This window comes from Canis lupus, chromosome 1, assembly GCF_003254725.2.
Source record: "Canis lupus dingo isolate Sandy chromosome 1, ASM325472v2, whole genome shotgun sequence".
NCBI classification, from domain to species: Eukaryota; Metazoa; Chordata; class Mammalia; order Carnivora; family Canidae; genus Canis; species Canis lupus.
This window is the reverse complement of record NC_064243.1, coordinates 8,438,671-8,465,038: the sequence shown is the minus strand read 5'-3', so window position 1 is coordinate 8,465,038 and position 26,368 is coordinate 8,438,671. Positions and strand designations below refer to the sequence as shown.

Genomic DNA, 26,368 nt, shown 5'->3' with positions numbered 1-26,368 from the left:
TAACTCAGGGCGTGATTCTATAGTCCCAGGATCGAGTCCCACATTGGGCTCCCCGCAGGGAGCCTGCTTCTCCTTCTGTCTCCTGCTTCTCCTATGTCTCTGCCTCTCTCGGTATGTCTCTCATGAATAAATAAATACAGTCTTAAAAAAATAAAATTCTGAAGAAAAATAACTGTCAAGATAAATTATTATTCAAGAGTGAAGACAGAAAGATATTTTCAGGAATAAAAAACTAAGGAAATTTACTAGCCTCAGTCTTCACAGAAGTATAAAAATATATTCTTTAGGAAGAAGGAAACTGAAAACAGAAAGAGGGAATGCAAATCGCCATGATGAGGCAATATGGTAGAGTGGTTGAAGATGTTGACGCTGGAGTCAGCCATGCTGCGTAACCAAGAGTAAATTACTACACCTCTTTGTGCCTGTTTCCATGTGTAAAATGAAAATTAAAAAAAATAACAATAGCAATTACACCATAGGCTTTTTATGGGAGGTAAACAAGTCAACACTTCCAAAGCCTTGGCACATAATGCAAATTCAATAAATGTTGACCAAAAAATAAATAAGTTGATAAATTTGAGGTAGCATTGATATACAATGCTAAGAGTAGTAACTATTTTTAAGCCCTGAAAAATAAACCTAAATAAGTTGCAAATAGAATGTTGAAAAACAACGTACAAAGATGAGAATAATTTTTTTAAGTATTTCAAGATCATTATGTTTCTTTATACACTTGGGAAAAGGGGAAAATAAAGAGAATAATGAATATCATAGAACAGTGTGGTCTCTGGACCAGCAGCACCCGGGTATCTGGGAACCTATAAGAAATGCAAATTCTCAGGTCCCACCACAGACCTGCTAAATCAGAAACTCAGGATGGAACTTCAGGAATCCACTTTAACAAGCTCTCCAGGTGATTCTAAAGCACAGTAAAGTCTGAGAACCTCTACAAGAGAAGAGAACAAAGAAAGAGGTGAGAAAATGTCATGACAAATAGAAAACAAAATGGTCAATAAAACTCCAAAATAAACATAAGTACCTCCCTGGTTTGTTGTTTGTTTGTTTGTTTTTTTTAAGAGATCTCATACTGGATTTTAAAATTTAGCTATGTACTTCTTACAAGATAAATGCCCCAAGAGTAAGGACCCAGAGTGACAGCAAGTAAAGGGTTGGGAAAACTGAATAGCATGCCATAGATTGTGTTACTGTTTCCAATTACTGCCTGCCTTTCTCTGTTAGAATATTAAACCTTTCCCATTAACTTTCTCCCGTCGGTGGAACGTGGGAGCAGTGACATAGGCCACATTTGAATTTTAACAGCATTGCGTGATTCTGTCTTCAATTTTATCCTCTCTACCTTGAGACTGGGATAAAGGCTGCCCCTTCTTCCTGGTCCCAGAAGGAGAAGACCTGGAGCAGAGCTGAAGCTGACCTGCATACAGGGGCAGGACCAAGAAGTAAATGTTTCTGTTCCAGAAATCTTCTGAGATGGCAGGCTGTTTCTTACCACAGCATGATGTAAGCGAAAGTTGAGTGCTGCAGAAAAATATAACAGAAAAATGCAAACCAAAGAAAGCTGGTGTCATGTAATGAGGTTTTTGAACTTAAAATATTTATTAGAAGTAGAATCTGAGAGTCCTTAGCCTTTAGGCACCTAACAAAATAGTCTCAGAATAGGAGCTGTGTGTTGATTACATTACAAGGGTGAAACTGACCCAATCCAGGAGGGAAATGATAAATCCAGCATGATGAGAGATTTTCGCCTACATCTCATCATTCTGGAATGAGCTGTGGACTTGTGTTAGACCTCAAATAAAAATCAACTGAACTGTCCTATGGATAAGAGCATTATCTGGGACTGAGATGTACGTGAAAAGGTCTCATCATGCTGGGTGGGTCTCCGGGACTTCCTGGGCTAGATGTATGACCGGGAGACCCTTTGGCCTCAGTCATATCATCTCTACATTTGGGAAACTAGTAGTGACTAACCCACAGCATTAGAGGGATGCTTACATGAGTTTTTAATACACGTGTTCCTAGGATAGTATCTGTCATGCAGTAAATATTTTTTTTTAGTAAATATTTTACAAATGACTATTATTTTCATGGTTGGAAGGCTGACAACATGCTACTAGTGATTATTGCTATTAGGATGATAGCTTACACTCCTTCCACTGCAGAAAAGACACCGCGGCCAAGAGTTGCCCTTTATTTACTAATTTTCCTGATCAGAATAAAGGAATCCCTCTGCTTCCTTGGCTTTGCTCCTTAGATGTCCCAGGAGCAGCTCTCTGAATACAAATGGAAACAAAATATTTTTCTGGTGTCTTTTCTTCAATATTCCAGAATACAACACAAGCTTCTTTAGAGAGATTCAAAACGCTTCGCTTTTGCACACATAACTTTCTTTTTCCAATAAGAAAAAAAATATTGGCAACTGGGTTCCCAATAATTCATTCTTCTCAATATTCCTGATCTGGTGCTCATGGCAGCTACAAAAATAAGCCTGCGTGCGATCATTAAACACTACCTCTCAACTCACGATGCATGGCAAAGACAAGTTCCCAAAGAGTTACAACATGGTCCTAACTCTTTTTCTTAAGGAAGATATTTTTTCTACAGTGAACATTTGAAAACACATTACAGCTAAATATGCACAGTTTGAAAACTTTCTTCACTCTGCAAGAGAATAATGGAACCATATAAACATTCAATCACTGAGCCTGCTTCTGCTGCCCCTGATCCCAGAGGTGAAAGGCAGCCGATCAGCCTGAGCTCCTGTTGCTGCACCTCCACTGCCTTGGCCCACACATAGTCTCTGCTCTCTGATCTGTTCCTTCAGAGAAAAAACCAGCTGGATCCCTGTCTTTCCTGTTCTATAAGGTGATTTACAAAAAAAAAAGTCATCATTCTCCACATCTACATGCATGTGATCTTCTAAAGAGGCACAAAGCATTAACTGAAAAGTGTCCATAAGAAAGAGATAAAGTGATCAAGAACACATTAAAAAGGCTTCATGCTCTCATTTTACAAAAGAAGAAAATCACCTAATAATATATTAATGTGAGATGTATTTTTTGTAATTTTTAAAAATTATTTATTTGAGAGAGAGAGAGAGAGTGTGTGTGTGTGTGAGAGAGAGAGAGAGAGAGAGAGAGAGAGCAGGGGAAGAGCGAGGGAGAATCTCAAGCAGACACCCTGCTCATCGGAGAACCAATGTGGGGCTTGCTCTCACAACACTGAGATCATGATCTGAGCCAAAACTAAGAGTTATATGCTCAGCCAACTGAGCCACCTGGGCGCCTCTCTTTGTGTTTTATTTACAAAGTAATTCCCTGAGAAATTGGACATTACTCACATTTACCATGGAATTTTGTCACAATTGGACGGTCTGGGGTAAAGTCAAGGGCACTCTGCATGTGGGCTGGCAGGTCCTTAGATACCACAACTGGCGGAGGATCCTGACAGTGACCTTGTGCATTGCTAGTGTTTTACAGCCAGGATGCATTTTGGAGTGTCTCAGAATGGCTAAAAAAGGACCTTAATCCTAGTGGATCTTTAATCTGAGGGAACATAAGATCCTAGTGGATCTTTAATCTAAGGGAACCTTAATCCTAGTGGATCTTTAATCTAAGGGAACATAAATGCTAGATTTTAAATATTGTTAGATGAGCGTTCAGAAACCTGGTGTATCCTTGTAAAACAATGATGATAGAACATTGGTGCTAGTATGTGGGTCAGGTGCAGGAAGGGGCACCTCCATCTGGAGGCCACTTTGAACCCTCGCACATGGTTTCTGTGTTTCTGAAGCAAACGCCGTGTCTAAATTGTTCATATTTGGGGACATAGACTTTGATCAATTGCTATCTTTTATATGAAGGGGAGTCCAATTGAAGTTCTCTTTGTATATTTATTTACATAGAAATTAACAAATGTAAAATTTCTGCTAACTTGTAAACTTTGACTCACATATAAATCTCAAAGGGGCTGACCATTTTCTCTCATTGTTTGTATTATGATGGTGTGTACTTTTGGGGGATATTGACCTTTTTTTGAGATTGATCTTAATGATTTCATGTTTTTCTCTCAAATGACACATTCATCAGGACTAAACTTTTATGAAGGATCCCCAGCCACCATAATCTAAATTGAGCAAATTTTGGAGTTATCACAGTGACCCCAAGAAGCAATACATTATTTTTCCTACTTATCATGGAGACATTAATCGATACCTGATATTTCTTATGTTTGAGTTATAAATTCAACTGAGGACAAAGTTGATGCAGAAAGTCCTAAGAGTTAGAATGGCACTTGAAAATTGATTCAGTAATATGGATAAGCACTTAATTAAGAGCAACAAAGAAGAAGCTTGTTGGCATCTCCTAAATAAGAAATGAAAGTTCAGAAATCCCAAGTAATTGCTCAGAAGCACATGTGGAAAATAGTGATGTCTCTTCCCATTACCCTCTGTAATAACAATTTAAGGTTACTTATGTGCTGTTGTTGGGATGATAACTCTAAAATTTAGCTCACCCTTAGCAGAGAATATCAGAATGTCTGTGATTAATGATCATCTAGTTAATTTTTCCTTTCTAAAAAATGCTTATGAAAATTTAAGTTTAATTTACTGAATTAATTTTTTAAGTGAATGCAAGCAGAGATACAATATAAAGGAAAAATTGAAAGCTTACATGAGATATGTGACATGGGCTGTTACCAATCACTCCTCATTATAAATACACATTACAGACATTTTTTTTTTTTTTTTTTTACTTCTCTGCCCAAATCAGAAATCTGAATTATACTCACTCTGAGAAGGTGCACTTTTGAACTTGGAACAGAAATAGTAATCAAAAGAGGAACAGCAAACCTATTCTCCACCTTAGCTCTTGTAAATAAACACAGAATTTAATCTCATCATCAGTATTTTAGCTCAGAATTCTAGGAGCTTATTGTCCTCTCTCTCTCTCTCCTCTCTTATTTCTCCCATGGTTCTGTCTTGAGATTCTCACATTTTAATGAGAATATACATTTATCTTAGATATTAGAAAGCTTGCTTCTATTTGTAATATACTGCTTTATCTGCCACCATTTCTTATCAAGAGGGCTCTTTGCTTGAAAATATTTTCTCCTACCCTAAACTATAATATTCTCCAAATTCTAGGCTCTTTCCTTCTTGTTTATTTGGGGCTCTTAATGTCTTTGTTGTGAGATGGATTTTGCCTTTGAATGAATAGAAAATAGTTGAACAGAGTTTCACATTGATCCATGTTAGTCAAACTAAATTTTGCATGAGTGTGCAGCAGTAGAGTTCCAATGAAACTTTCTATAATCAGTTTGAAAACCTGTACTTTAGAGAAAAAATTATTGTGATCCATGAGTAAGCAAAATGGTAATTATTTGAGGATTAATCTCTTGTGCCGGGCCTATGCAACACTGTCCTATGCCGACTCTACACTGATCTAACAGTCATACTAAACTTATTGGTACAAAACTGATCTTCAAGTTAAAAACAGTTGCTTTCATGGAAATGCTTACTAAAGATAAATGATTTAAGTAGTGGGATGGAGCCATCCTTCAAGGTGATATCTTCATCTTAGCACCAAAGCCAATGAAGAAAACCAAAGGATGCTTTTTTCTTTAAGAAATAAAGCCATTCAGAGTGATTTCATGCTATCTCCTTGAAACAGTGTTTTGATTCTAAAGGTCCTTAGATGATACTGCAGTCATTAACAACAACAGGGAAACAGAGGAACAGAGGTGAAAGCCATCTTCTTCTTTTTTTTTTTTTATGATAGTCACACACAGAGAGAGTGAGAGAGGCAGAGACATAGGCAGAGGGAGAAGCAGGCTCCATGCACCGGGAGCCCAACCTGGGATTCAATCCCGGGTCTCCAGGATCGCGCCCTGGGCCAAAGGCAGGCGCTAAACCGCTGCGCCACCCAGGGATCCCTGAAAGCCATCTTCTACTGGAAGATTCAACAAGACAACACCTTATCCTTAGGGACATAGTTAAGAACCTGGATGGATTGGCCGATTCCTTTGGTCCCAGGGAAATGCCTACTAAATCTTGCTGTGCTCTGAAGTTATTTCATATTCATCCCATCCTGCAAGTTCTGCAAGAAAGTCTATGACTTCTACAGGTTATTTTAAGATCCCACAAAAGAAGTTAAAAGTCACAGGTCAGTTAAGCACAGGAAGTCTTTAAGGACAAAAAATCCAGCCTAAAATCCACCTGGAATAGGAAAATGGGTCCCAGTGATAGATAATAATCAAACGGTCCACATATCATCCTCAGGTTGTTTAAGATGGCAAAAATACATTGTGGATCAATGCTAATAGGAAAATACTTTAACTTGAGAAATTTTGGAGATGTATAATTCTAAAAAGAATTGGGGGATTTTGCTGCCCTTTTCCCCAGGAACAGTAATATGTTTTGTATTGACCACAGTGGAGCTTTTAATAAAATCATACCTTAATATTAGACAATATTTCCCTAACTATTTTGTCTGATAAATGTCATTTTTTGTCATATAATCTCTTAAAACTTCTTAGTAATTTAAGACCTCATCTTTGTATGCTATATTTTATTTTATTTTTATTTTTTTATAATTTTTTTAATTTTATTTATGATAGTCATACAGAGAGAGAGAGAGAGAGAGGCAGAGACATATGCAGAGGGAGAAGCAGGCTCCATGCACCAGGAGCCTGACGTGGGATTCGATCCCGGGTCTCCAGGATCACGCCCTGGGCCAAAGGCAGGCGCCAAACCGCTGCGCCACCCAGGGATCCCTGTATGCTATATTTTAAATCCTTTTAAGTAAGATTTTTTTTTTCTGATAAAAATGTGGTAAAACAAAACAAAAGTATGGAGCCAGAAATAGTACAGAGTCTTATTCTGGGGTTTAGTATTTTCTCTATCAGTGTCACCCTCAGTAATAACTGGTCATACTGCCCTTTTCTGCTCCTTAACCAAATCATGGTTCCTTACTCACTTTCTGGTCTTAAAATCCAAACCTATCAGACTTAGGCACAGATCCAGTTATTTTTTTTCCTTCTCCCTCTCTGAAGCCTCAGGAGAAATGGGAACATAACTGTTTTACAGTCTTCTCACCCTGCCAAATTCTGGCTTCACCATTGTGTTGAGTCCTGAGAAAGAGGGTAGAAAAAAACGTGCCAACACCTCTTTCGTCAGCTGGCGTGGCTGCCGTTTTGTCTTGAATGCCCATAGTGTCTGTGTGGCAGGTTCTCTTCACTTGGGAATTGTGAGGTTTGGGGAAGTCCTGAGATAGGCTCCTCAGTGTACAGACCCTGGTGTGAGTGCAGATGGGCTTCAGCAACCCAGCCTACCCTCTTACTTTACTGATTCCTGCCTGGCATGTGCCACCTTAATCTATTCCGAACTTTCTTTTGCTGGCGTCTCTTCTCCAGCCCTCAGCCAGCAGACAACCCTCTTGGGCATCTTCAGGGACCAATTGGGAAACACTAAATTATTTCATGTCTGCCATCCAGTGCAGGAGAATGCAGGCCTCCCACCAGTGCTAACTGGGGATCTCTTTCCAGCTTCCCTTTACCCCTCATCAAATTGGTAATAATGCAAAAAAGCAAATGTACTGCATAAGCAGATTTCCAATCTGTGATTTCTTATGCATCAAGATGCTCCCAGTCCCTAGGGAGAAGTTCTCTTACACCCCTCCCCCCACATACATACATACACTAGAGGTGCACAAAACACCCTCTCCTTGACTTGAGAGATGGAGAGGTAAGAAATTGCCATAGTTCTCTCCTGGGCAGCCAAATCTGTGCTCAAATCATTTTTTGCTTATTATTTTTCACTCAGCACATACATGGGAAGAGATTGCAGCAAGGGAAGGAAAGTGGCCTGTTCTCATAATTTTAGGCACTGTGTGAATGCGTATGGCAGCTCTCTTTAGAATGTTTTTAGAATGTGGAATATTTAGTTGTTTTCAGGTAGTAGCTTTAGCTGGATCCAAACATAAGAGGACCTATCCTATTCAACTATATTAAAGTTTAATAATATTTTTTCCTGTAATAAATGAAAATTATTTCCAACTTCGATCATTTCAGAAGCCATTAATTTAAAGGGTAATTCATCAACAAATATGTTTTTCAATAAATTATTATGTAATGTTTGGATCAGGTCACAAAGGTGATAAAAATAAAGATTGAAATTTTAAATCTGTGCATCACAAAGTTTATTAATTAATTTCAGGATATACTATTTAAAATTCTTGTAGTTTTTTTAAAGCTTTTATTTATTTATTTGAGAGAGAGAGCACATACCAGTAAGAGGAAGGAACAGAGGGAAAGGAATAAGCAGACTCCCTGCTGAGAAAGGAGCCTGACCGCCCCCCCAACCTCCCACCCCACCCCTCAGCCTTGGGCTGGATCCCAGGACCCTGAGATCATGACCTGAGCTGAACACAGACGCTTAACTAACTGAGCCACCCAGGCACCCCTCTTATAGTGCTTTTTTTGATTACAGCTATTAGTTGGGTTCTTTCATGATTTCTGTATTTTGTTTTTAAATATTTACTACGAAAGGATTTTTCACACCTATGTAAGTACTTTCCTGTGACTAATACATTATCTTTATTCCCAATGAATGTAAAATTAATTTCAATATAATATTTATTATATGTTATCTTTTTTGATACAGGCTTTTGAAAAGCTATCTTTACATGCTGTACAATACTTATGATCATATGAATAGTACATATAAATCTTAATGATCGTCTTGCTGCAAATTATCAGAATAATTACCACTTTTATGTTCCTCATTAATTATTTGAATTTCAACATGAGTGGTCCTCTTGCTTTCTTCTTTTATGAATGTAAGATTAGAATGAAATAAGAATTCCAGTTTATGTAATGGTGAAAACTACTAACATGTTCTTTTTAGAGATAAGCAAAGGTACTCACCACATTCATCTCATCCCTAATGGCAGACAATGCTTGTCCTAAGTGCTCTCGGTGGCTCACATTGTGTGTATTTAGAAGAAACATTATGGAAAATATTTTATTCTTTTCTAAAAAGATATTTTATTTATTTTACAGAAAGAGAGTGTATAGGGAGGGGCAGAGAGAGAGGGAGAGAGAGTGGAAGAGAAGCAGACTCCCAGTTGAGTGCAGGCCCCCACATGGGGCTTGATCTCAGACCCGAAATCATGACCTGAGTGGAAATCAAGAGTCAGACACTTAACTGATCCACCTAGATGCCCCCAGAAATATTTTATTCTAATTTCCTTAACAACTAACTCCAAAGGGAGAACATGTCATTTTACCATATACCTAAAAGAAGCTTGCCAAATAGCACAAAGGAATCCCACCAACCGTGCTTCTGGTTACCAAATATCCATTGAGTTTTCTTCCTGAACACAAACTGCATTCACTCCTCCTCAAAGGACAATTCTGGTGCTTCCATTCCTTCCCAACATCCAGTTGGATGCACAGTTGTCCCTACAGCAGGACCAGACATGGCTCTTTATGGAAGAAACCTATGGCCCCATACCAGTGCATACTATGGCATGAGACAGGATGAACTCTGGTGTAGAGGCCCCCTGCTATGTGGATGGGGTCTTTTACTTGATTAGTACCAGTGTTTCTCCCTGAGGGGAGTCACCAGTATGTTGTAACCTGGAAACCCATGATCTCACTTCCTGGGAGTGATTTCTAACTGATTTCTAACTCTTTTTAAAAGCATAGCAGATTTTTCATTTTTTTTATTTTACTTAGTTCCATGTGCCAATATGTCTGCATTTCTTTTCTAGAAATGCTTCCCTTGAATTCTAGGCCTTGTGCTGTTTCCTGTTCAGACCTTGAGCAGTCGGGTTTGGTTGGAGAACCAGCCTCTTGGTATCTTCTCCCAAAACCATTTATCCAAATGAACAGATGCACTGGGCATCAAACTCTTGGCTGGACCTTTACTCCAAGGAATTTTCAGCTTTTCACAGGTTTCAAGAAAGAATATGTAACTCAGTCATATCATTTTAATTTTTATTGGAGTTGACTTGGAGTTGAGAAGCAATTGCCTTTTCAATCTGGAAAGGCTCCAACTTTTTGGATATGGTCTGTTTCTTTTTAGTCATTTTATGTGCAAACTGACCAATTCATTTCCTTAATACCTTGCCAAATGCAGCTACAGCCACTAACACTTACTGTCAATATTCTATTTCCAACCCCTCTCCATGCTTCACTGAATTTTCTAATGCCACCACCAAGTTATTGCAGGTGGTATTTTAGCCATATAGTTTTCTACTACATGATGGATCAGCATCTTTCCCATGTTCCTTGATAGTTTCCTTATCCCTTGCTGACTGACCACCAGGACAACGAGACAATTTAATTTTCTTTTGTGATAAGCATGACCTCACTTTTATTTCATCTTCCATTTTTTTAAATTAAGAAACACTAGGTATGTAGCCATAACAATTCCCAAATCTCAGTGTCATCACCCATCAAACTTTTTTTCACTTATCCCATGGGTCTGTAGAATGGCTGTGTTAATCATGGACATCAGGAATCTAGACTTACACAAGCGCTGTTTTGTTACTTGCTTTTATATCACTGCATCAGTGGGAAGAGAATAGAAAGAATTGTGCACCTAGCTCTTACAACTTCCATGCAGAAGTATCACAAGAAATTTCTACTTTCCTTATACCACTAAATTCTTGATCTCATGTCTCCTTCCAGCTACTGTGCCATCTATCTCCTTTTTTTAAAAGAATTTATTTATTTATTCATGAGAGACACAGAGACGGGGAGGTGGGGGCAGAGATATAGGCAGAGGAAGAAGCAGGCTCCATGCAGGGAGCCCGATGTGGGTCTCGATCCCAGGACTTCAGGAACATGCCCTGGGCTGAAGGCAGAAGCTTACCTGCTGAGCCACCCAGGCGTCCCTATCACTCTTCTTCCGTTTACAAAACATATACCAAAACCTTGCAAATAGAGTTCTACATTCACCCATGTTCTGACTGCAATTCATGTCTCCTCTCTCCTATTTTTCCTTGCACATAGTCCAAGTGTTGGACTTTTGTTTCAATCAGTCTAACAAAAACTCTCCTTACTAAGGTAATTAATGCCCTCCATATCGATAAATCTTGTAGGCAGTTTTTAAACCTCATTTGACTTGAGGAATTACAAAAAAAAAAGAAGGTAAGCTCTTCTAGAAACAGAGCAGAATGGTGGTTGCTAGGAGTTGGGGAGTGTGAGAAATGAGAAGTCGGTAAAAAGGTACAAACTTTTCAGCTGCAAGATGAAGGAGTTCTGGAGATCTACCGTACAGCATGGTGACTATAGTCGATGATACCACATTGTATATTTGAAATCCACTAAGGAGTAGAACTTCAGTATTCTCATACACACAAGATGAAGCATATTAAGTAAAGATTATGGCTACATTAATTACTTTGATTGAGGGGATCCTCTCACAACGTATACACATATCAAAAGATCGCATTGCACACTTTGTATATATTACAATTTTATTCGTCAGTTGTACTTAAGTGAAACTGACAAAAAACAAGACAATAAACAGCCCTTGGCTTCTTGAAACACTTTTGGTTCTTGCTTCCAGTATGTAATATACTCTTTCTTGTTTCCTCATCCTCAAGTGTCTGGTACTCTACGCCTCCTTTCGTCCTCTTATCCTAGATCTCTAATTGTGGGACAACCAAAGTCTTAGTCCCTAAATGTCTTCTTTTTTCTGTCTGTACAAACTAGTTGATGGCCTCACATGGACACATGGCTTTAAGTAAAACCTACATTCTGTTCTCCCCACATTGATACATCCAATCTGAAGCTCCATCCCGAATGCCAGGGTCATCTATCCAACTGCCCACTCATCTATCTACTTCTATATCTAACAGGCATCTAAAATTTATTTCTAAAATTGAGCTCTTATTTTCTTCCAACTGTGCCTCTCCCACAACCTTCACTGTGTTATTAGAATACAGCTCCATTCTCCCCAATGCACAGGAAAACAAATACTGTGTTCATCTTTAACTTCTGGCTTTTTCTCACACTCTAACTGTTGCAAACTTCCAAACATCATAGGTTCTCTTGAGTAAATTCTAAATCTACACGGTTATCCCCTCCATGCCCACTTTCCTACAGTGGTCCAAGCCGCCATTATTCCTTTGCTTGTTATCCATGGCCACTGCCTCTCTCTCACTCTTTTTACCTTTCTTTTTTTTAAAGATTAATTAGTTAATTAATTGATTGATTGATTGATTAATTATTCTTTAATGAGAGACTCACACAAAGAGAGCCAGAGACATAGGCAGAGGGAGAAGCAGGCTCCATGCAGGGAGGCCGATGCAGAACTCAATCCCATACCTCTTTCTTTATGATAGTCATATTTTCTTTCTTCGATCAACACCTCTTAAATTCTTCTTTGAGCCTATTCTGCCTTCAGCACTTTGCAATTTGTTTTTCACTTCTGAGTTATTTTTGTCCTTTCTTCTACTTCTTTTCTAGGTTCATTCTACTCTTTGTTTTTCCTATTTTTTATTCACTTCCATTCTTAGTTTTTGAGTTTCTAATTCAAGCTGATTTTTTACATCCACAGATGTTTGTTTGAATATGTTCAATCCTTTTTGGAGTGTACACTTAGAGTGTTCTTCTGCTTCATGTTACTATTTGCGAGGAACGGGTGAGGTGAGAGGTGGTTTTCCTACAGTGATCTGAACTTGTATGAATTCTCCTGTCTTGGGTGTCTGCAGTAGTTCTCCATGGACTTATTCCCTTTGCTGGTTCTCATGATTGGGTGTTTTTAACAGTCCTAGTTTAATTCAACCCTTTTCTGTTAATGTAACAATGTCCAGGAGTGTTTCAAGGATTTTGTTTGCTCTGGTGATGGAGGAGGAAGTGTGAGTTCTCTGATATTGTGGCAATTTTTTGTCTGATAAGACCCTACATTTTCTATTTCTTTTTCTGTTTACTACTCAGTTGCTGCAGGGTTCTTCTTCTCTCCTTTTGCCTTGATTCACCCTCAGACATATGAAGGCTGTCTTTGAAATGATTCTGGCCCCTCTCAACCCACTGTGTGCCTTTAAATCACATATCCCTTCCGAATGGCATTTGGTCCCTTACCTCACATACCCCTTCCATCCCTGCCCTGTAGGTTATGTTCCCATCTAGCCTGTCCTCTCTTAGTGTCTGTAGACCCACAGTGGATCTCATCTTTCTGGCAGTGGTTCCAACTCTCTCTCAGACCCTCCTCTATTTGCCCTGCTGTTTTTCTCACTTAGCTTTTGTAGAATCTGTGTTCCCTGTCTTGAGACTTCTTTACTCCAATTGTGATAATTAGGAAGTCCTTAGTTTCTTCAACTTCAAGAAGATTTCATCAAATTGTGTTCTGCTTATTTGTGTGTATTTCTAATTTTTTATGGATCAAATCCCATTAAATTAATATGCTTGCTTGGAGGTTTTCCTAGAGAGAAGAACAGACTGTTTGGCTTTTGTCTTGGTTTTGGTCTTCAGTGGCTAACACAACAAATCACACATGGCAGATTTCAACAATACAAATGTACTCACATTTTTGAAGAACAGACGTGCAACACCACTCTACAAAAAGTAAGGTGTTAGCAAGGCTGTGTTTCTTTCTAGAAATTCTGGGGATGCAGACACTTTTAGGCTCATTGGGATTATTGGCCAAGTTCAATTCCATATTCAGTATGAGTTAGTGCCAAATGCTTTTATAATAGATTTGGCTGTGTAGATAGAAAGTTTTTAGATCCTTATATGATTTTAGACTATAGTCTTAAAAAAACCACAGCACTGGCAACATTTTCATATTCCAGCACACAGCTTTTCTCTTTCTTGTCTTCCCCACCACTCCCAAGCCCCACGTGATTGTTACATGGAAAGAAATTGCTTTTAGGCCTTCTGAGAACATCACTAAGATGAAATCTCTTGACAGCATCTCTTCTTCAAAAAGTTCCCTGCTTGGTAATTGTTCTTGTGAGAAGCTTAAAATGTGTGCGTCAAATATTCTGTTGGTATCTATTAAGAATTGCACAGATCGGAAAGTATTTCATCCTGATGCTGGCTTTCCATCACAGAAATGCACTTATTCTCAAGCTGGGCTTCAGTGTTGTCGCAAAGGATTGTTTTTAATCTTGCTCCCTTGTACTGTGTAGTTTCCTGTTTCCAGCATTGCAACACACACACACACACACACACAAAGTATACCATCATTTTTGGACTATTTGTAAGTGTTGATTTGTGTCCTTCCTTATTTTCTCTGAATTGTTTTAAGCCCTTCTGTCATTTGCTAACCTCCACATTAAAGCATTTTGCAACAAATTCCTGCCAGGCTAAAGAGCAGCACATTCGATGATTCTGTCATTTGCTGCTATTTGTCATTTGTTACTTTGAAGGATAGACAGGACAATTTTCTCTTTGGCCACATCTGAAAGCCTAATCTTACTCCTCCAAATCACAAAAGGAGAAGAATAGCAGAATAAGGTGTGCTATTCCGGATTCAAAAATTTGATGTATCAAACTGCTATGAAGGAAAGGAAAAGGAGTTATGATTGTGTGCATGAAAGATGGAATAAACTGAGGTAATAATTCAATTCCCTGGTACTAAGCTGACCTTTTACTAAGACTCCATTCCCTTATCTAAAAATTTGATCAAGTGTTTATCACATATAGAATCAGAGGGATTTACATAAGACTGTCATCCTGCCATAAATACGACTAATAAGGTGAGTGAAACATACAGCTTAATAAAATCAGAAACATTTTGAGTGGGAGACACTTCAGAATTACTGAAGTTCAGTAGAGAACCATATTTGCTATTTCTCCCTTCCCTGCCTAATCAAAGATGTGTTTTGTCTAGATAAGCCAGCTGTGAATAACAAACTTAAAATATTCACTTAAATGGTCATGAATAGAGACTTCAAAACAACCACCAAGTGACTACTGCCCAAATTATCTGCATTTGGTTCTAGAACTTGTCTTAAATTTCTGGCAATTAACTGCAAATCCCATCTGTTTACTTATTCCACATTTATTGATTAGTTTCTGTATTGAGGTGCCGTGCTGGGATCTAGAGCGACGGAATCAGTGTATGTCACACTCCAATATCTTAAATATGTTGATAGGAAGGCAGAACGATAACTCATGAAACGTAGAGGGTATGTGAGAAGTATATGCGGAGCACTGTGGAAATATAAAGGAAAGGTGTGCAATTTAAACATGGGTCTGAGGAGCTCAACCAAAGGATTATTGGGTGTGAGCAAATGTGGAAGGGGCAAAACAGGGCACTTCAAAGGAATAAATGCGCTTGCTACTCAGAAAAGAAAACTAAAAGTTCTTCAGTGTTGCAACTGATCAGTTCTACTGATCTGACTTCAATGAATCAAGCTCCTTCCTGTGACCTCAAAACAGAAACCTATTTGCTGAAACACGTCCTTAGGTTTTAACTGATTTCTTGTCTTCTAATACAGAAAAAAATAAGAGAAAAAAAAAAGTTCATAAAATATCAGCAAGGCCAGTTAAGTAACAAGTAGGTACTAATTTTCAAGAATGAAAGTCATCATCAAAACATCATATATTTTAACAGCTCTATAAATTTCCCATAATGATACAAGAGATTTTTGTGTTCTTACAGCAGGATTCTGCAGAAGGAGACATTTTTCTTCATTTCCCAGCGAAGCGTGTGTTTAAAAAGACTTTAACAAATATGAAAACAATATTATCACCAAATCATAGCAAATCTGCACAGGAGATAAGAATTGGATATAATACTTAAAGATTACTGGTTTTGGTGAAGACATGAGGATTATTTTACCTACATTATCCCAAGATTATTAACAAAAGCTAGACCTCGTGAAGACTAAGTGCAATAATCATTATTTCCACACAAAACTAGCCCTGCATCTTTCAATAAATTGACATGAAAGTGATTTGGTGTTATTTTAAAGTTTTATTTTAGCTAGTGCTTTATGATTTGGGTGGATAGCCTATTTTCTGTACATGTGATGAAATTTTTTTCACTTTTTTCAAATATAGTCTATTTTGGATCATTTAACTTTCATGTCATTATCCTAAGGCCTAAATTTAGTGAAAGTAATAAAGCTCGAATTTAATCATTTATTCAGCAGGCATTAATTAAAGATCTGCTACGTAAAGACCTCCTCTGATTCAAAGGGATACAGCTCTTCTCTCCCCAGAATTCTGCAAAGGAGGGAGGGAAAGACACTCTGGGAGAAGCCATTCACCTTCACTGAATTTCTATTTTGCACTTCCCCTGATCTTTTTCTCTACAATCAATAAACCCATTCGTCTCATAGTTCACTCATTTAGCTCAATCTCCTTTCTCCATTTGACTGGTTATCGCCAAACATCTTCCAATTTTTTCTTTTGGGAGTTACTAAATTTCTTCAATCAACAAATTTTATACATAATGGAAACATTATTTGGGTGTCAGTTCTAGGGAAAAAGCTATTTACCTGAATTAAAAATTTGAGCATAGCTGCAAGCTACCCGAAAAAGACATCTTAATGAAAAAGCACATCCATCACAAAGAGAAAATGTAGGAAGCATCATAGAACATTTTTATGCCTGTATTCCTCCTTAAAGAAATTTATTATTTTTTATTTTACTTGAAAGAGAGAGAAAGAGAGAGTGAGCATGCAGATGGGGGAGAGAGAGAGACAAGCAGACTCCCCACTGAGTGCAGAAACCTACAGGGAGCTAGATCCCAGGATCCCAAGATCAGGCCCTGAACCAAAATCAAGAGTCCGATGTTACACCCACTGAGCCATGCAGGCGCCCCTCAAGAAATTTAATTATTTACGCATATATGTAGGTAGAAGTTTGAAAGATAAAATGAAAGACGAAAGGCACCAAGTCTGTGGGAAAATAAACATTTTAAAATGCAGTGGGCTAGATGATTGCATTTGCCTTTAATCTCCTCTCCTCTGCAAAAATAAAATAAAGTAAAAAATGGAAGGTAATTCAGCGAAAACACTAAATAATGCTGGGACAAAATAAATTAACACGCCATAAAAAATTAAAGGACCTCAATACATAGAATTTTCCAAAGAAAGAACAAATAAAAAGCATGGGTCTAATTATTTGAAAGGTGACAATCAAAAACAGGTTTAAAAAAAAACAAAACAAAGCATTGTATAATACTTAAGTAAATTCAGCTTATCTACAGCAAAACTGTTAGATTAAGTATGCAGACTACAGAGCTTAATACTCTTGAGATAAAGGCTTGGGGCTGATCTTATTGAACTAAATGGTACAACAGCCCCCCTTTTCCACGTGGCGGGGGACATTCCAAGACACCAGTGGATGCCTGAAACCAGGGGTAGAACCCAGCCTTATTAGACTGTTTTTTCTCCTACACACACACACTCCTGATAAAGTTTTACTCACAGATTAGGCACAATAAGAGGTCAACAGCAATAACCAATAATAAACTAGAACAATGATAATGTTCCGTAATGAAAGTTCTGTGGATGTGGTCTGTGTCGAGCTTGTGCTGTACCCGCCGCCCCTTGTGAGGATGTGAGGATGTGAGGAGATGAAATGCCCGTGGTGAGAGGAAGGGAGGTGAGTGATGTGCACATTGTGACGTGGTGGTAGGCTCCTGTGGCAGACAGAGGACGATCATCTGCTCCCAGCCATGCATGGGGTAACTGAGCCCGTGGACCTGGGGGCACCCCTGAACTGCAGAACCGATGCTGCCTGCATGAACTCAGGGCTGTCCCTAGCTGCTCACAAGATCCCCAGAGACGCCTTTCCATCTTGGCCCCTGGCCACCATCCCCACACAGACACATTCACACACACCCACACAGACCCTCACACACACACACACACACACACACACACACTGACACACACCCTCATGCATTCTCACGGGCAGGCACATACCCTCACTCATACACTGACACCCATTCACACTCACACAGACTGTCACAAATGCACGCACACACTGAAACGCACACACTCGTGCACACTGTCGCAGACTCACGGGCACACACACATTCAGATACACACTCACAAATACCCTCACGCTAGCTAACACACATTCACACATATACTGCTGCACTCATACACACACACACACACACAGACACACACACTGGCCCATACACTCACATGCACACATGCCCTCCCTTCTTTCCGGGCCCTGATCACATTTCTTCCACGTTGCTCAGCCTTTGCCACACTTCCCAGTTCCGACGGGTCAAGCCAGCAGCCCTGCAGGGTACCACATCCTAAACTAACCCCCCCACCCGCCCCACTAAACTAACCTACAGACAACAGAAACTGGTTTTCATATAACCTTCTAGCACACAACAGTACCTCACAGTGAGTCTGCAGTACATTTTTATTAGAAAGAAATGAACTTTTGCTGATTCCTGAATTATAAGAACATCTCCCTCCCTCTGTTCCTCCCTTCTTCTGTCTCTCCCTCCCTCCCCCTATTTTTCTGTTTCTGAAATTGTTTACAGTTGTCTTTAATGTGACTATATGTATCCTATGTTTATTACTTCCTCTGTTTCTAGTCCTCTGTACTACTGCACTATTAAAATGCTGAAATACTGTGATTCTTGGGATTTGACCCAAAAGACATCTTTAGCTGCCTGTGCAAGCTCAGGAACCCCTGTCATCTCTGTGCTGGGAGACCTCCCTGGTTCTTACAGAAATGCCCCCATTGAGTTCTGCCCCAGAGGATGAGCTCCAGCTTCATAGAAGCCCTTTTACCATAGGGTTGTTTTCTTTGTCTTACTGAATCCCAGGACAAAAGAATTAATAGAAATGAGCGACATATTGCTTTAACCACTGGGCACGCACTGATTTAACATTTAGAGAGAATGCTGGCACAAAAGTGTTTGTCATATTTAACATTTTTTATTTTTATCCCAAAGAGCATCCTAGGTATTCTCAGCTCCGTCTATGGAGTACCAGAAATACTATCAGGTAGAGACATGCAGATGAGACGTTCATTGCATGTGATTTTACTGATGATTTAGAATTGTGGAGTCCTGAGAAATAGTCAAGATATGAAAATATAAAGAGGAAAAATATAATCATATTGTCTGCCTTAACAGAAATGTTGAGGATTTCTAAAGATGTGGCATGGAAATTGGCTTAAGATTTTGATTTGGGGACGTCTGGGTGGCTCAGTTGTTGAGTGTCTGGCTTTGACCGAAGTTGTGACCCCGGGATCCGGGATCAAGTCCCACATCGGGCTCCCTGCATTGAACCTGCTTCTCCCTCTGCCTGTGTCTCTGCCTGTCTCTCTGTGTCTCTCGTGAATAAATAAATAAAATCTTTTTAAAAAGATTTTGATTTGTTGTTAGAAAAGCTTTCAAAACTTTTATAAATCTTATAAATCAAAACTCCTCTATCTGATGAAAAGGATTTTCAATACATGCTGCTGCTGCTCCTGTAAAATTCTTTTCAGGAAGGCTGGCCTTTCCTCACTAGAAAGGATTCCTCATGGAAAGCTGTGAGCCTCAGCCCATGCCTCTTTTGTATATGATTGGCCTTGTGATTGAAAAGGATTATTGTCTAGATTTCCGAGAAAGGCCTCAGCAGCCAGACCCAGGCTCTGATTCCACCTGAGCAAAAGGCCAGGCTCACATGAGAATCTACTTCCTCCCTAACCTAGGTCGATGATGCATCTAGAACTACTGAGAGGATGGCCCCTGATACGTGCAAACTGTACCTTATGTAAAGAAACACCTTTCATGCCTAGAGCATGGGAACTATTATTTTCATTAGAATAGTCCCCTGTGGAGGACCACACGCTCTTTTTCTTTATTTTCTAACAGTATTTTATGGTCTTGACAAAACTAAAAATAAATGACAAATTTGGCTTGACATCTCATTGATCAAACCTATTTTTGAGGCAAAGGCAATGTGACTAAGCACAGGAAGAACCATTACCCACGTTTGATGGTGTTGACCGTTGAGCAGAGCAGTTGGTATTCAAATCCCTAGAGTCAAGAAAACCTGTCACAGATAACTTTTTTATGGGGAGCTTAAAATGCCAACGCAAAGGTTGGAATGTCATCCACAGAGCGCAACAAGAGATTTGAAGGAAATCTATATTAAACTGTTCTAGTAGAGATTTATGCCACATGGAAAAGTCAGAAATTTCTCTGGGCAGGTGTCAGTGGAAAGTTCTCATCCAATTTCTGTGCAGCAGTTTTAGGGCCTGGCCCAAACCTTTTTTCAGATCCTTCATATTTGTAATATCTACAAGAGCTGGGCTGCAGTTCTTTCCTGGTGCTGACCAGTGATAGGGGACCCAAGGGTGACACTGCTTATCCACCTCACCCACATGGGCTAACATAAGAATCAAATTCACTTACATTTCAGAAAGTGTTAGATACTACAAGATTCTGTGTAGGTGTAAGATGTTCTGAAGTTTCAAGCAAAGAATAAACTTGTGAATATAAAGAAGTTGGAAGATAACCAAAATCTTAGATAATTAGAGTTTTCTAAAAGAGAAAGTTACTTTGAATATCCTCTCTGAATTTTTTTTCAAAGTAAGGATGAACCATTTTTTATGTTTACGGAAGAAAAGCTATCACGTTCTTGTGCCAATCTTTGATACGTTGCGGTTCAGAATGAAGGATCAGATTTTCAACCCACACAAATCTAAGTCACATTAGGAAAGGTTTCACTCATTTATTTTAGTCTGACATTTTTCAAGTATTTGTTTATATATTTTTATTTTCTATTTAATTAATTTTTCTAAAAATAAGAAATTTTCTAAAGACAATATCTAAAATTTAAAAACCTATATTTTAGTATGATATGATATAATTAATATTTAATATTTTAATATCTAAATATTATAATATAACTAATATCTAAAATAATAATTTTTCTAAGTACTTGCCCTCTAAAAATTAAATCAATCCAAAATATACTGGATGGGAAACAACATTCACAGACTATTATTTGTAAATAAGATAAAGTACATTGGTGTAACTTGAAATCACTTTAAAATATAATTTTATAATGTCAGCCCATGGGAAATAATTGTGGGGATTTTTTTCATTTCTTGAATATAGGTTTGTTTTTTGTTGTTGTTCTCTTAAGGTTAAGATTTTTTTTAACTCTTACCACCTACCTTGAAAGAAGGTTCAGGAAGTGATCTTCCTCTGGCATATCTGCACAGCACTGCCTAACTTGGATGGTGTGTGTTCGTTTCCAGAGCTGGAGGCCGAGGAGTGGTGCAAGCACCTCTGCATGGAGTGTCTGGGGACCCGGCTGAACGACATCAGCCTTGGTGAGCCCGATCTTCTGGCCGCAGGAGTACAGCGAGAACAAAATGGTGAGTGGAAGTTGCCTTCTGTTACATAAAGTGCACTAAGAGTTGTAGAACTTTGAGACCAGAAAGGGCCATAGGAATGTTTCAGACCAATCATTTTGGAAAGAAAGTAAACTGATCAGTAACTGTGAAGAGGCTTTCCCCAGGTTGCATAGCAACTGGGAGAAAATACAAAGGTACAATGCAGGTGTCCTGACCTTGCTCTGTGACATTGCAGTATATCTAAATAAATTACTGAATAAGGTAACTCAATAGATATTAAGTTTTGAATGTAGATTTCTACATTTTCTTCTTTGAGAGTTGCTGTAGAATTAGAATCTTAATCCACAAATTGGTCTGTCCTGTTACTTGTAAATAGATTTTTAGGGACTTTGGCTAATATTAGGTCTTAGCTCGGGCTGCTGGAACAAAGTACCCTAGACTGCATGTCTTCAACAACAGGAATTAATTTCTTACAATTCTGGAGGCTAGAAACCCAAGATTAAGGGTCGGTTTCCAGTGAGGATCCTCCTTTTGACTTGCAGACAGCCATCTTCTCACTGTGTCCCCACATGGCTGAGAGAGAGAGAGAGAGAGAGAGAGAGAGAGAGAGAGAGAAAGCTCTCTTATGTCTCTTCTTGTAAGGGCACTAATTCCATTATTGGGGGGTCCACCCTCATAACCTCATCTAAACTTAATTACTCCCAGAGATTCCATCTCTTAAATACTGTCACCTTAGAGGTTAGAGCTTCAAATGAATTTTACGAAGGCACAGTTCAGTCCATAGCATACTATAACTATGCAACGATGAAATATCAGGGTATAATAAAATTGAGGCTTATGTGATATACATTGTTGACTTACTATATACTGTTCTCTAGCATAAGAGGCATTTCTGAAAATCTGCATGGTCTTGACTAGCATCTCTAAATCATGAAATCAGAGCAATGTGATGAGCTCCTTTTTCTTCATTTTTAAAAATAATTATAATCATCACTAGATGACCTAATCGTGTGAAAATAGAAACTTTTCAATGTTGCAAATTTTTGATGGCCAGTGTTTTTGAAAAGGTTGAGAGGCATCAGTGAAGCCTGACACTAATTATTAAGAAGAAATTCTGGAATTATCTGTGGTTATAAATCAGACAACACAGTTTGTAAAAGTGTACCAGGATAGCACTTGGAGATCATGATCTTGTTATGACTAATAATGTGCTAATAACTTATCATGGTCTTTGTGGCCCATTAAAAAAAAGCATTATTTTTTTGCTTGTTGCTACCTGAAAAAAAAAAAACAAAAACAACAACAACAACAAGTTTTCCCTGTTAATTGGCTATAAACACATGTGAGCACGACACTTTCGTTATGCTGGCAGTTTTCAGAAAGTCACAGAGGCATTTCTCTAGCTCGTCTTCCAGCTTCCATTTCATATTCCATTCTTGCCCATACTCTCTGGAATTTATTTCATCTCTCTGATCTGTTTCCTAAGAGCTGTGCCACATGCAGGACATCCACAATCGTGCTGCTCAAAGCATGCTGCTCATCCACCGTTTAAGAAGGAAAGAAACTCTTACCAATAAACATTCTTCAAGTACCACATCAAGGAAATAGGAAGAAAGGGAATAAATCAGGCCTGTGGGTGGGAACATCATTGTGTGACTCATTTAGTGTGAACTATATGCTTTTAAAGATTTGGGGTTGTATATGGTTTCCAACAGGACCAATGGATAGTGTACTCCTCTGGTTTATTATGGGTGTATTTTTAATTTCATAATAATGTCAGAATAATTTGCTGAGATATATAGCAGGAGCAGACATGGCCTGCCAAGGCAACTTTTCTGGCTGGTCTGAATGTGTGCTACACCCCTTACTTAGCTCAGAAAAGTGACTAACTCTCTTCTGATTTTAGTTTTCTGCTGAGTGAAAATTAACTCATGATGGTTTAGTGAGGTGATGCAAAATAAAGACTAACCCTCATGCTTAATTCAGTTAAAAAAAAAAAAGGCATAAGTATTTTTAAGTACAAGTGAAAATGAACAAATTCAAAATAATTCCTGTGTATACAAGAGATCTGAAATTATAATAACATTCAATGCCATAAATGGCTTTCTTAGATTTATTTTGTTTAATATTCCTAACTTCATACAAAGGGATATATGTGCTTTTTAAAAATAAATTTTAGAAAGTTATGAGCAGTGATTTAGTTGGAGAAGGTAGTGTTTGATTCTCTTAAGCAACCCCCTAAAAGTACATGGTACCCTATAAGGAGATGAGCAAACTTACTTAAGCACACAGACACACTAATGATCGCTGAGACTTTTAGTCACTGAACATGTTTAGTGTTCAGCATTAAAAGGAAACTTTGTAGATGGAGGATCTCCTTTCCCTAGAAATCACCTTTCACATGGGAGTATTTCTCTTCGGGTCCCAATGCCATCGGCATGGCCATCACTCCAGGCTCTGCAGGTCTGTGTACACTTCCTTTAAAATGCCTCGAGTCAAATAAATAAATAAATAAATAAATAAATAAATAAATAAATAAATAAATAAATAAAATAAAATGCCTCGAGTCCAGGTAATAACACCTTTTCTTTCTTCTTGGCCCACTGGGCTTGCTGAAACTTTTAAAAATAGTCACTCATAGTATAGGAGAACATGAAAAGCATAAATCTTGTCAGAATATTAAGATTATAGGTTTTACTATTGTTAGCTCAAAAATTTCAGTATTTATGTATATATCTACATCCTTGCTGCCTGAGAGAGAAACACACACAGATAGACACAATTTGTTACTTGCATACCTTGATTTTCTCACTTGCTAATCAACGAACTTCCCCTATAAATATGATAATTCCATTTTAGGATCCCTCTTGAAATAAATATCAGTATTTCTCATGGTGAAGACTAAGAATGCTCTTCAAACAACTTCAGTCTGAGCCCTGGGGGCCCTATGATTGCTTTAAGGACTCACCTATTCCTAAAGACAGTACTCCTGTTCATTTTACTATGGGGAGGGAAAGTATTTATTGTTGTGGCTAGCTAATTAAAGTCTTTCAAAATAATATTATCCTTTAAAGGTGTCTTTTCTTGTCTTTCAATCACTATTCCAGATTCTTCAGGCATAACACTTCCTAAACATAAACCTTCACTTCCAAATACATGTTTGAAGTCATTAATATGTACAGATTTGAAAGATTCGTCATTACAGATTCAGTTTTTTTCCTTAAGGCATTTTAATATTAAATTATATAATATATTCTTCATCAGAAACATTATGTTACTATTTTATCAATGATGTGCTTGGATTTAATCTGAAATTTCTCTTAAGAGATAAGATAGGTTTGCCAGCAGAACTGATGTCAGAAATTACATCATTGTGGCTTGAGGTAATCTTGTGGTATCCTATCATCAAGGAAGGACTCACTACTCACACTTGACCACAGCATTTTTTTTTTTTTTTTTTTGACATTCAGAATTGCTTCTTCTCCTCTAATATTTTTCTGGCTCTTCACGCCACTTGGTCTTATTTACTCTGAGACTAGCTAAGAATAAACATTTGTGCAAATAATTTTTAAAGGTGTAATGTGTGTTGCTGAGATAAAAGTGGTTATCGATTAAATTCTTCGCTATAATCATCTTTATCTAGAGCTGTCAGCTGCTTTCGTATTGACCCAGAACCCACATGGTTTAGGGGAAAGTAAACACACACAAGTGCACACACACACATACAAACTTATTCTTAGACTTTAAATAACACTGCAACAAGAAAGTGCATATTAGGTCAAATTGAACTTTAAATTCTTTTTTTAAAAGATTTTATTTATCTATTTGAGAGAGAGAGCTTGAGCATGAGGGGAGGGACAGAGAAAGAAACAGACTCCCCACTGAGCAGGGAGCCTGACACGAGGCTTCATCCCAGGATCCTGAGAACATGACCTGAGCCAAAGACAGGTACTTAACTGACTGAGCCACCCAGATGCCTCTTAACTTTAAATTCTTACAACTTCTAGAATCTTCACATCTTTCTGTAATATTTAAGATAGCCTACACTGACGTTAGAATGTACAGTGTTACAATAATGGTCCTTTATAAAAGATTCACTCTACATAATAGCAATTTTAGAAAACAAATATTACATGTCAATCAGTAATAGCAGAAGCATCATAACCAAGAAGGAACTCACCTGTAGGAAATACCTGCAGTTATTGTTAGAAGTGGACTCCGAGGGTTTGTCCAGTTTGCTGTTGATGCAAGAGATCGCCATTTGGAACAAAATGGAAAAGTAACCTCAGACTTTGCCATCCGGTTAAAACAGAGTCAGATCTGAAGGCTTGATTTTATCTAGGAACTGGTGTCCCTGTTTAAGAAAGGACTAGAACTGGTACAGATTTTACTGTTAGCCTAAGAATGTGTATACCTTCCTCCAGAACCAATGCTCCACAGTATTCCAGTGTTTTTTCTAAATTATTTACCTGGGTTGCCATAGTAACCATGCTTCTTACATTCCACTCAGACACTCTCGTATGTCATTCACTGATTCAGTATTCACCCATCAAACATTTTGAGGTTATGATATGCAAGAACTAAGCTGAAGAAATGTAGAATTCTATAAAACATGGTCATTACTTTTAAGAAGCTCATGGAGTAGTGAGGGAGATAAACCTTGTAAACAAGGTGCATAGATCATTGTGTTTTAAAATAATGCTGTGCTGCGTTACTTGACACACAAAATCTCAATAGCACAGACCTGGAAGTGTATCTTTATTATTCATGCACAGATGGGTTGGCCAGGATTCTGCTGACTCAGGCTGGGGACTGCTGAGATTCAGCCCCAAGCTGCATGTGGTTGGTATCCATGTCTTTTCCTTGATGTCTTTTATCCTCCTTACACTAATGGCTACCCAAGGCATGTTCTCAAAACAAAAAACAGTAGTCCAAGCAAGCAAGCCCAAACTTGCAACACAAAATAAGCCTCTGCATGTGTCATGCTCACTGATACTCCATTGGCCAAAACAAACCCTATGGCCAAACCCAAAGTCAGGAGGCCAGCAGG

General features: G+C 38.3%; 1 protein-coding gene and 1 long non-coding RNA gene across 3 annotated transcripts in view; one reads left to right on the top strand and one right to left on the bottom strand.

Moving 5' to 3' along the window:
- The window catches only part of DOK6 (docking protein 6), a 369,596-nt gene that overhangs the window by 183,611 nt on the left and 159,617 nt on the right, over positions 1–26,368 (top strand). For both annotated transcript variants that reach the window (XM_035700481.2, XM_025422049.3), the window contains exon 4: positions 21,220–21,339. In XM_035700481.2, the coding sequence (XP_035556374.1) occupies positions 21,220–21,339 (120 nt within the window). The remainder of the gene's footprint in view (positions 1–21,219; positions 21,340–26,368) is intronic.
- Positions 1,268–25,759, bottom strand: LOC118351132 (uncharacterized). Its single transcript, XR_004805991.2, has 5 exons — positions 25,499–25,759; positions 23,713–23,807; positions 21,793–21,891; positions 21,136–21,308; positions 1,268–1,536 (listed from the first exon to the last, which is right to left on the bottom strand). It is a non-coding gene; the product is annotated as an uncharacterized LOC118351132 (long non-coding RNA).